The 12,267-nt window shown below is 38.3% G+C and overlaps 1 protein-coding gene across 1 annotated transcript in view; it reads right to left on the reverse strand.

The window, feature by feature from the left end:
- Ncam2 (neural cell adhesion molecule 2) overlaps window positions 1–12,267 on the reverse strand; it is a 179,291-nt gene that overhangs the window by 137,168 nt on the left and 29,856 nt on the right. The window contains exon 7 of the mRNA XM_035443597.1: window positions 11,872–11,989. Coding sequence (XP_035299488.1) covers window positions 11,872–11,989 — 118 coding nt within the window. The remainder of the gene's footprint in view (window positions 1–11,871; window positions 11,990–12,267) is intronic.

Here is a 12,267-nt window from a genome sequence, read left to right on the forward strand (position 1 = left end):
AATTTATAGAAGAAATAACTAGGCTTACTTTTAAAAATTGCCATAAATAGTAGAGGGGGAGATACTTCGTTAAAAAAAAAAACAAAAAAACAAACAGGGTTCAACTTGATTATCCACTGGAAGAAATCTGGAATCACCATGGAAGCAAACCTTTATGTACTTGTGAGGGAGTTTCTAGATTGACATTTTCAAAGTGGTAGCTGGCTAGTCTAGGCAGCACCCATCCAAGCCTGGGATTCTAAACTGATTAAGAAGGACAAAGATGGCTGGACAGAATCATCCAATTGTTCTCTGCTGATGCAATTGAATCAGGTCTTCTGTGTCCCTCTGCTATCCCTTAGTGGAAGGAAAACTCAAAACTGTGAGTCAGATTACTGTACTCCTCTCCTAATTACCTTTGTAAAATGTTCTGTCACAAAACAGAGAAAAGGAAGTAACACACTGACTCATTCTGAGGCCAGTTTTTCCTGACCATTAACAACACAAGAACAAAAGCTGGATCACTGGGGATGCAGGGGCTATTAAATTATCAACATGTTAATTCCTGTATTGCATAAGAAAGACTTCAGACCCTGAAGAAGTGAGTTTTTTGTTTGTTTTTAAATGTATTTACTCCATCTACACTCTGTCATCTGTCTTGCAGTGGGTGCCCTAGACTCAGGTGAGTCTGGGCACTTCTCTGCTCCCCCACCTCCCCCATCAATCCTTGTCACTTCTGCCTCAGCCCACCTGGGAAAGAATGGACGGCCCAGACAAGGAAGGCCCACCCTGAGTCCAGTCACACCCCACCCTTGTCCACCCACCACCCTCTCCCATCCAGCTGCCTCCAGAGGCTGAGCCCTCTGCACACCACCTGAGAGAGGGAGAGACCCCACCTGCACTCACTGGAAGAAGGGATGGTAAGAAGACAGAGTGAGAACACACTCAGCAACAGCAGAATCTAGGGACTCCACACCAGCAAGATCTGAAAAGCCCAACACAGAGCATGAAGAAGAGATGGACCTCAAAAAATATCTTCTTAGGAAGATGATAGGGACCTTTAAAGAGGAAACAAGAAAATCCCTTAAAGAAATGGAAGGAAAAACAAGCAAAAAATTACATGAAATGGAGGAAAAGACAACCCAAAACATTGAAGAAGTAAACAAATCTCTTAATCTAAAGAAAGCCAAGAGAAAACAACCAAACAAGTGAAAGAAGCACTTGAAACAGTTCAAGGCATGAAAGCTGAAATAGACACAATAAAGAAAACACAGAACAAGGGGATGCTGGAAATAGAAAAGCTGGATAAAGGATCAGGAACTAAATATGTGAGTATAACCAATGGAATTCAAGAGATGGAAGAGAGAATCTCAGTTGTTGAAGACTCAATAGAGGACATACAGTCATCAGCCAAAGAAAATTTTGAATCCAACAAATCCCTAACACAGAATATCCAGGAAATATGGGACACCTTGAAAAGGCTGAAACTAATAATAATAGGTATAGAAGAAGGTGAAGAAATACAGCACAAAGTTACAGAAAACATATTCAACAAAATCATAGAAGAAAACTTCCCCAACCTACAGAAGGATATGCCTATGAAAGTACAAGAAGTTTACAGAACACCAAACAGACTGGACCACAAAAAGAAGTTGCCTCAACACATAACAATCAAAACACCAAACCTACAGAATAAAGAGAAAATATTAAGAGCAGCAAAGGAAAACTGCCAAGTAACTTATAAAGGCAAACCTATCAGAATCACACCAGACTTCTCAATGGAAAATTTGAAAGCCAGAAGGTCCTGGATAGATATCCTACAAACACTAAAGGAGCATGAATGACAACCCAGACTACTGTACCCAGCAAAATATTCAATCACTATAGATGGAGAAAACAAGATATTCCATGACAAAACAAGACTTAATCAATACATATCCACAAATCCAGCACTACAGAAATTCTGGAAGGAAAAATCCAACCCAAGGAAGATGACTACACTCACAAAAACATAGGCAATAGATAATCAAATTTTACCAAACACTAAAAGAAACAGGAGGTCTAAATACACACACAATGATACCATCAACAATAAATACAAAACAAAGAAGAACCAACAGTCAATGGATATTAATATCCCTCAGTGTCAATGGTCTTAACCTGCCCATAAAAAGATACAGGCAAACAGAATGTATACTAAGACATAATCCATCCTTCTGCTGTATACAAGTAACACATAAAGAAGTTGAGACTTCAAAGACAGGAGTTACCTCAGAGTAAAGGGTTGGGAAAACATTTTCCAATCAAATGTGTCCAAGAAACAAGCTGGCGTAGCAATCCTAATATCCAACAAATTAGACTTCAAACTAAAATCAATCAAAAGAAATATAGAAGGGCATTTCATACTCATCACAGGAAAAGTCCATCAAGATGAAATCTCAATCCTGAACATCTATGCCCCAAATACGAAGGCACCCACAATTGTAAAAGAAACATTACTAGAGCTCAAATCACACATAAAACCACACACACACTTATAGTAGGAGACTTCAACATCCTGCTTTCACCACTAGACAGGAACACCATAAAGAAACTTAACAAGAAACAAAGGATCAAACAGAAGTTATGACCCAATTGGGTTTAACAGACATCTATAGAACATTCCATCCAAACACAAAAGAACATACCTTATTCTCAGCACCACATGAAACATTGTCTAAAATTGACCACATACTTGGCAACATAGCAAACCTCCACAGATACAATAGAATTGAAATAACACCCTGTATCTTATCAGATCACTATGCTTTAAAGCTAGATTTCAACAGCAATAAAAATTGCAGAAAACCTACAAACTCGTGGAAATTGAATAATACCCTATTGCACCATTCCTGGGTTGAGGAACAAATAAAAAATAAATTAAAGAAGACCTAGAATTTAAAGAAGACCTAGAATGTAGACACAACACACCCAAACTTATGGGACAATCTGAAATCAGTGGTAAGAGGAAAGTTCACAGCACTAAGTGCCTATATGAAGAAACTGGAGAAAAGTCACATTAGAGAATTGATAGAACAACTGAAAGCTTTAGAGCAAAAAGAACCAAACTCACCACGAAGGAGTAGATGCCAGGAAATAATCAAACTGAGGGCTGAAATCAATAAAGTAGAAACTAGGAAAACATTACAAAGAATCAATGAAACAAAGAGTTGGTGCTTTGAGAAGATTAACAGGATAGACAAAACTCTATCCAAACTAACCAAAAGGCAGAGAGAGAGCATGCTAATTAACAAAATCAGAAATGAAAAGGGGGATATAACAACAGACACTGGGGAAATCCAGAGAATCATCAGGTCATACTTTTAAAACCTGTACTCCACAAAATTTGAAAATCTAAAGGAAATAGACAGTTTTCTGGATAGCTATCACTTACCAAAATTAAACCAAGAACAGACATGCAGTTTAAATAGACCTATAGCACCTAATGAAATAGAAGAAGTCATCAAAAATCTCCCAACCAAAAAAAAAAAAAAAAAAAAAAAAAAAAAGCCCAGGGCCAGATGGCTTCACTGCAGAATTCTACCAGAAATTCAAACAAGAGCCAATACCAGTACTCCTCAAATTGTTCCACACAATAGAAGCAGAAGGGACATTGCAAACTCTTTTTATGAGGTTACAATCACTTTGATACCCAAGCCACACAAAGATACAACTAAAAAAGAGAACTACAGACCAATATCCTTCATGAACATCGATACAAAAAAATACTCAACAAAATATTGGAGAATCAAATCCAAGAACACATCAGAAAAATCATCCACTATGATCAAGTAGGCTTCATCCCAGGGATGCAAGGATAGTTAAACATACAAAAATCCATCAATGTAATCCACCATATAAACAAACTGAAAAAGAAAAAAACACATGATCATCTCACTAGATGCTGAAAAAAGCCTTTGACAAAATCCAATATCCATCCCTTAATGATAAAGATCTTGGAGAGAACAGAAATAACAGAAACATATCTAAACATGATAAAAGAAATATCCACCAAACCAACAGCCAACAGCAAACTAAATGGAGAGAAGCTCAAAGAGATTCCTTGAAAATCAGGAATAAGACAAGGCTGTCCACTCTTTCCTTATCTCTTCAATATTGTACTTGAAGTTCTAGCTAGAGCAATAAGAATAGGAACAAGAATAGGAGATCAAAGGGATACAAATTGGAAAGGAAGAAGTCAATCTTTCACTATTTGCAGACGATATGATAGTCTAAATAAGTTACCTGAAAAACACTATGAGGGAAACTCCTACAGCTGATAAACACCTTCCGTAAAGAAGCAGGATACAAAATCAACTCAAAAAATAAGTAGCCCTAGTATATACAGATGACAAATCCAAGGAGAAAGAAAGAAGAGAAATATCACCCTTCACAATATCCATAAGCAGCATAAAATATCTTGAGGTAACACTGACCAAAAAAGTGAAAGACCTGTACAGTAAGAACTTTGAGTCTTTAAAGAAAGAAATTAAAGAAGATACCAGAAAATGGAAAGATCTCCTGTGCTCTTGGATGGGTAGAATCAACATAGTAAATATGGCCATCTTGCCAAAAGTAATCTACAGAGTCAATGCAATCCCCATCAAAATCCCATCACAGTTCTTCACAGACCTTGAAGAACAATGCTCAATTTTATATGGAAAAACAAAAAACCCAGGATAGCAAAAAAAAAAAAAAAAAAAAAAAAAAAAACAACCTCTGTACAATAAAGGATCTCTTGGAGGCATCACTATCACTGACTTCAAGCTCTACTATAAAGCAATAGTTCTGAAAACAGCTTGGTACTGGCACAAAAATAGACAGATAGACCAATGGATGGAATTGAAAACCCTGATGTTAACCCACCCACCTTTGAACACCTTATTTTGGACAAAGATGCTAAATCTATATAATGGAAGAAAGATAGCATCTTCAACAAATGGTGCTGGCAGGACTGGATTCAGACATGCAGAAGATTGCAGATAGACCCGATCTGTCACCATGCACAAACTTAAGTGCAAATGGATGAAAGATCTCAACATAACTCCAGCCACACTGAATCTTCTAGAAGAGAAAGTGGGAGATACCCATAAACGAACTGGCACAGGAGACTGCTTCCTGAACATTACACCAGTAGCACAGACATTGACATCTGCAGTTAATAAATGGGACCTCATGAAACTGAGAAGCTTCTGTAAGGCAAAGGACACAGACAGTAAGTCAAAACAACAGCCCACAGAATGCAAAAAGATCTTCACCAGCACCACATCTGACATAGGGCAGATTTCCAAAATATACAATGAACGGAGAAGCTAGCTACCAAAAAACCAAACAATGAAATTAAAAAGTGGGATGCAGAACTAAATAGAGAATTCTCACCAGAGGAATCTGAAATGGCTGAGCGCTTAAGAAAGTGCTCAAAAACCTTGGCCATCAGAGAAATGCAACTCAAAACAACTCTGAGATACTACCTCACACCTGTGAGAATGGCTAATATCAAAAACACCAATGACAATCTATGCTGGAGAGGATGTGGAGAAAAAGGAACACTCCTCCATTGCTGGTGGGAATGCAAACTTGTAAGACAACTTTTGAAATCAGTATGGCAGTTGTTCAAAAAAATGGGAATCAGGGCCGGGCATTGTTGGCACACGCCTTTAATACCATCACTCGGGAGGCAGAGGCAGGTGGATCTCTACGAGTTTGAGACCAGCCTGGTCTATAAGAGCTAGTTCCAGGACAGCCTCCAAAGCCACAGAGAAACCCTGTCTTGAAAAACAAAAACAAAAACAAAAAAAAAAAAAAAAAGAAAAAGAAAAAAAATGGGAATCAGTCTACCTCAAGATCTAACAATTCCTCCCTTGGGCATGTACCCAAATAATGCACTTTCATACAACAAGGACATATATTTAACCATGTTCATAGCAGTATTGTTTGTAATAGCCAGAAACTGGAAGCAACCTAGATGTCCCTCAACTGAAGAATGGATAAGGAAAATGTGGTACATTTATACAATAGAGTACTTACTCAGCAGATAAAAAACAATGGGATCTTGAAATTCTTAGGCAAATGGATGGGAACTAGAAGAAACCATCCTGAGTGAGATAACCCAGTCACAAAAATATGGTATGTACTCAATCATATATGAATTTTAGACATAGAGCAAATGATTACCAGCCTACAATCGTCTTCACCAAAGAAACTAGGAAACAAGAGAGACTCTAAGAGAAAAATGCATGGACCCCAGGAATGGGAAGGGCCAGGAACTCCTGAGCTAATTTGGAGCATGAGGGTAGGGGAGAGGGAGCTGCCAAAATGAGAGGAGGAGAGGAGGAGGGGAGAGGAGGAAATGGAGGAGCAGAAATATTGAGTTGGGGGAAGAATAGTGTAGAGCAGGATGAGAGATACCACATTAGAGGGAGCCATTATAGGTCCTAGGAGAGATCTAGCACTAGGGAGATTTCCAGAGGTCTACAAGCATGACACAAACTAGCAATCAAAGCAACTGTGGAGAGGATAGCCTAAATGCCCTTCCCCTATAATGAGACTGATGACTACTTTTTATGGCATCCTAGAGCCCTCATCCAGTGGCTGATGGAAGCAGAGGCAGACACCCACAGATATACAATGAAATGAACTCTCTGGAACGTAGTTGCAGTGAGGGAGGAATGAAGATCAAAGGGGTCAGTACCAGGCAGGAGAAACCCACAGAAACAGCTGGCCTGTACAAGGAGGAGCACATGGACCCCAGACTGCTGTCTGGGAGGCCAGTACAGGACTGATCCAGACCCCTGAACATGGATGTTAATTAGAAGGCCTCTGCACTCTAGGGGGCCCCTGGTAGTGGATTAGTATTTTTCCCTGGTGTAAGAAAGGACTTTGAGAGGCCATCCGATGTGAAGGGATGAACTCTCTGCCTGGACACATGTGGGAGGGCCTAGGCCCAGCCCAGGATGATGTGGTCGACTTTTGGGAGCCACTGTCTTGGGCCCTACCCTACCTGGAGAGTGAAGGGTGGATGGGGTGGGTGGTAGATCAGGGATACGGGGTTGGGGTGAGGGAGAGGGACAAGGGATTGACATGTGAAACAAGCTTGTCCCTAATTTGAATTAATAAAAAAATGACAAAAAAATGTATTTACACCTTTTACATTCCAACTGCTGTTCCATTCCCCACTCTCTTTTCATTCTCTCCCTCCACCCTTTCCTCTCAATACACTTCTTTTCTGTTTCTGTTAAGGAAGGGGAAAAACCTCCCAGGGGTAGCACAAAGCATAGAGTATCATGTCACAAGACCACAAAGCATTTCCTCTTGTATTAAGTCTAGACTAGGCAATCTAGTTGAGGAATAGGTTCACAAGAGACAGCCAAATCATTAGGGATCAACAGAATCAAAGCAAGGACCCAAACAAAAATCTTTTTTACAAGGAGGCCAAAATTCTACAATGAAAAAGAAAAACACATCTTCAACAAATGGGGTGGGCATAATGATATCGGCATGTAGAAAAATATAAATAGATCCACATCTATTGCCTTTACAACTCAAGTCCAAATATGTCAAAGACCTCAGCATACATACAGCTAAAGTGAACCCAATAGAAGAGAAAGTCAGAAGTAGCCTTGAACACATTGGCACAGGAACAAATTCCTGAATAGAACCCCAGTAGCAAAGACACTAAGACCCACAGTTAATGAATAGGACTTCATGGCACTGAAAAGCTTCAGTAAGGTAAAGGACACCATGAATAGGACAAAATGGCAGCCTACAGAATGGGAAAAATATTTTCACTGAACTCACACCTGACAACTCCAAAATATATGAACTCACATCTCCAAAATATATGGATAAGTCTTTTAAAATAATATATTGTGTTATTTACTTGAAAATCAAGAGATTTTAGTTAATAGAATAAAAATAATAATATGTAGCGTATTGGTTTTAAATTTAATGTTTTTCATACAATGTATTTTTGATCCCAAGCTCTTCCCTGAACCTCTGAACCTTCCTACTCACCCAACTTCACTCTCTTCCCCTGAAAGCAAACATTCAGTAGATTGGATTGACAGGAAAATGTGTTCTAAAGGAACTTTTAGAGAAAGGTTTACTTTCCACCTGTGCTTTCTTCAGTTATGTCACTAGGTATTGCTGTTTGCTTTGTGAACATTATCACAATGCTCCCAATTTTAGCTCTCAGGTATCTTCTATATTTGTGTATCATACAAAGCATGTTTCTGTCTCCATAGGAATATTGACTTCCTAACCTTTTAGGTGAACTAATTTGGAGACAGAGACATCAAAATTTAAAGACATAAAACAAGTTTGAGTTTGAATAAGTAACACTTGCATTTGATGCATAGTGTGTTTGAAAAATGACTTACCCATGAGAACCATAAAACCACATGCCATTTTTTTCCTATGCTCCAACACTGGTCTTACAAGCACATAAATGCAAACACATTTCTGTTATGTGTCTTGTGGGGGTAGAACTTAAGGCCCTACACCATTATCCTATCTCAAAGAGCCTATGTTCTAAAAAAGAAAAAAACAGCATCTATATGGATGGAAAGGCTATGATAGGATAAAGTAAAGAAGTGGACATCAGGATGCCTGGAAGATATTCTACATCAGGAACCAGTCCATTGGTACTTTGATCTTGCATATCCAACCTCCAGAAATGTGGAGAAATACATTTTTGCTATTTTAACCACCTAATATGTTGTGTTTTCTTACAGCAGCCTGTGGTTACTAACTCAGTGGGCTCCGATCATATCACTTGTATGTACCATCTCTGCTCAGCAGGTTGTATGGATCCCCAAGAGCATCTAACTACACTCCCCAGTGATTGCAAGAATTTATTTTCATAGTTTTGATATGTTCTGTCTACAGATAAGTGGGATCAAATGAAAGCTTTTCAGTAAACGTTAATTTATCTCTACAAATGTTACAACAATATAATCCTATTCTCCCAATACATCTTTAAATCAGACACCAAACTCTGTTCGGGTTTCAAATACTCTGCATTATCAGCAAGAAATGGCATTTGGAGGCATACAGATGATGAAACACAGACATAAATAGGGAGAAATAAAGACATTCTGGTTTGGATTTATTTTAGTTCTTATGGTGACTTTACTTCCAAAAAGTATAAGAAAATAATTGTGAACAAATTAAAAGTTTAACAGAGGATAAATACCTCTGGCCATGTTTAGTCATTAGGGTCAAGTTCTAGATCATTATTTCCTCTTGGGGCTGGATGACATAAGAACTTTTCTGTAACCCAATTAGATGTCCTATGTTCTCCTACAGAGTTATTGGGAATCTAACACTCACTGAGAAGCATGATCATTGCCTGGGGTTAGTATACTAATATCAGATGAGCAATCCCAGTAAAATACCATTATGAAGAATTAATATCTGAATAGATCAATTCCAATTACTTTGTTTGTAGAAATGTTATACTTATTGAATCTTACTATGCTAAAATCCTAGACAAGCTAAAGATCTGAAAAACCTGTTATCAAAGTATGTTTAAATAGATAGCAGTGGAAGAACAGTTGTGGATATTGTTTGTAAAATAAACATTACAGCGTAAATGCTATCTTAAATGCTAATCTTACATTTGTATATACAGAATAGAGTTAAGTTTCAAACTCAGTACAAACAGCTGAGGCGCCTATTTAACATATGAAAGCTGGACCTGGTCACCAGGTTCTAGCAGCATCCTTCAGTCCCTACCTGTTACAGGTATACAGGGCTCTTACATACCCTCTCTCTACTCTGAACTCTATAGCCCAGGGGCTGGCCTCTCTTCCTCCTGAGTTTCTTCTCTATATGATCCAGACATTTTTACTACTGCCCCTTCCCTTTTGGACCTTTGTCCTCTTGGCTGCTGCACCTGTTTCCCCTCTCCTCATCTCCCCCGCCTCCCATTCCCTCCCTGTTTTCCATGTGACCCAGCACAGTCTAGTCAGGTCCACTCTGAAATCTACTAGATGTCCCCTCCTCTGACTACGCTCTCCCACGTATCTACAATTAATGTCTTCTCCATTGTACCTTGTAGCAGTCATGTCCTTTCCTTTTTTAATTACTTCCTTTTTTAAATTCATTACTAACAACTTTGTGATTTTTTTTCACACTTTGACATTTGTAACATTGATTATAGATCTTAGAGTTCATGGAATAAACTGTTTCTTTCTGTTTTACATTTATCGGGTGTGTATGTGCCTGTATGTATAAAATGTACTTGTATATACACATATGCAACCAGAGTCTAATATAGGTGTCACATTCAGTAATGCTGTCACTTGCTTCTGGATAGGGTTTGGCATTGGCCTCACTAGCTAGTCTAGAGTGACTGGCCAGGGATCCTCTGTGATTCCAGTGTATCCACCTATATAGCATTGACTTTTCCACAGCCTACCTGCATGCCTGGCATTCACATACATATAGACAGCACCTAATTCAGGACCTCATGCTTATGAGGCAAGCACTTATTTGACTGAGCAATCTCTTTAGCTTCATAAACTGCACTGTCATTCTTGTGTATGAGATTGGCCTGATTGAATCTTTATTGTCTTCCGTTTATTCCTTGAGTAACAATCAGTGACAGTAGAGGACAATTAAAAAAGTGCTTGGTAATAATGGAATCGAAGCATAGTTAAAAACTTAAAATAATAAACAGAAATAGTCAAAGAATACTTTTTAGAAGACAATGACTTCTTGAAATGTCATCTATATAACTATTTCATAATATAGCACAGAGAGACAAAGAGAACATGCAGTTATTTTTATATAATAATAAATGATTTTCATCCAAACAATAGTGTTTCTTAGGATGGTAAAACATTCATTTTAATACAGACTTTATCCCAGCAACAATGCAGAGATTCAATGAGTAACAAGGTTGTAGGGCCAACATTGAACAAAAGATACCTCCATATCCTCATATCTTTAACTCTGTGCCATTACAGCATGTTCACATGCTGCAGTCTCTGTCTACACAATCTAAGCCACTCAACCAATAACTACTAGCACCGTATGCCAGCAAGATGTCTCACTGGGTCAAAGTACTCACAAGATTTGAAACTGAAGTTCATTCCAGATTCTCCAGTGAAAGGTGAGAACAAGTTCTTTGGCATCCATAAACATGTCATGGTATGAACACACATATTCTCTCTCTCCTCTCTCTCTCTCTCTCTCTCTCTCTCTCTCTCTCTCTCTCTCTCTCTCTCTCTCTCTCTCTCTCTCTCTCTCACACACACACACATGCACTAATATGTGAATTATTTTAAGAACCCCTTTTCATATATTATTTATGAGATATAAAACAATTCTATCATCCCCTTACCTTTTCTCCTTAAAATCTAGCGTAAGTCCCTCCTTGTTCTTTTGCTTTTCTTTTCATTTTATTTAAAATATATTTTTTCACACAGTATATTTTGATTTTGGTTCACCTCCCTAAACTCTTTCCACATCCTTCCTGCTTCCCTCTCATCAAAATTCATACCCTTTCTTCCTTGCTCTCCTAAGAAAACAAACAGGCTTGCAAAAGATAAAATAAAAGCAAGCAAACTAGGACACAATATACAGAAGAAAAGGAGCCAAAGAAAATATTCTCTTTCAAATCTATGGTCTCCCCTTTCATTATATACACATATATTCCAAAATAAAACCACTCAGTCTATAAAAATGTTACTTCCATGTATTTTTTTCAGGGATGATCGATTGCTATTATAAAACCTTTATCTTAAATGGGACTCAACAATGTTTGCTTCTATCCAAATAATTACACTTTCAAATATTACACTGTGAGCCCCCTGTGCTCCATGCAGTGGACATGGGTCCTTTACTTACCTAAACCAAGAGATGGTAGGATCTGGAGAGCCTGAGGCCCTGCAGGTTAATGTCATCTCTTCTCCTCTCTCTGCAGTAGCATTGAAGGACTTCTGGGGCATAACGATTGCTGGTGGAACTGAAGGACAAAGGACACAAGGTAAATAGATGCAACTAGAACACTGCACCAAACAAATTTTGCCATTATCTTTTAGTGCTTTTATTCTCCAAAGTTACTTTCTGCTTTCCCAGAGAATTAAGGTCAATGATATGCTTTCTTACGTATAATAGGATAATTCACCATGTTATTAGTTTAGTATTTCTCAATCTGTTAAACAATGAGCTGTGTATTTTAGTGAACATATACAAGGTATGAAATATGTCTCACACAAAGGCACAGCAGCACGGGACTTAATC

This window comes from Cricetulus griseus, chromosome 4 (genome assembly GCF_003668045.3).
Source record: "Cricetulus griseus strain 17A/GY chromosome 4, alternate assembly CriGri-PICRH-1.0, whole genome shotgun sequence".
In the NCBI taxonomy this organism is placed as follows: Eukaryota; Metazoa; Chordata; class Mammalia; order Rodentia; family Cricetidae; genus Cricetulus; species Cricetulus griseus.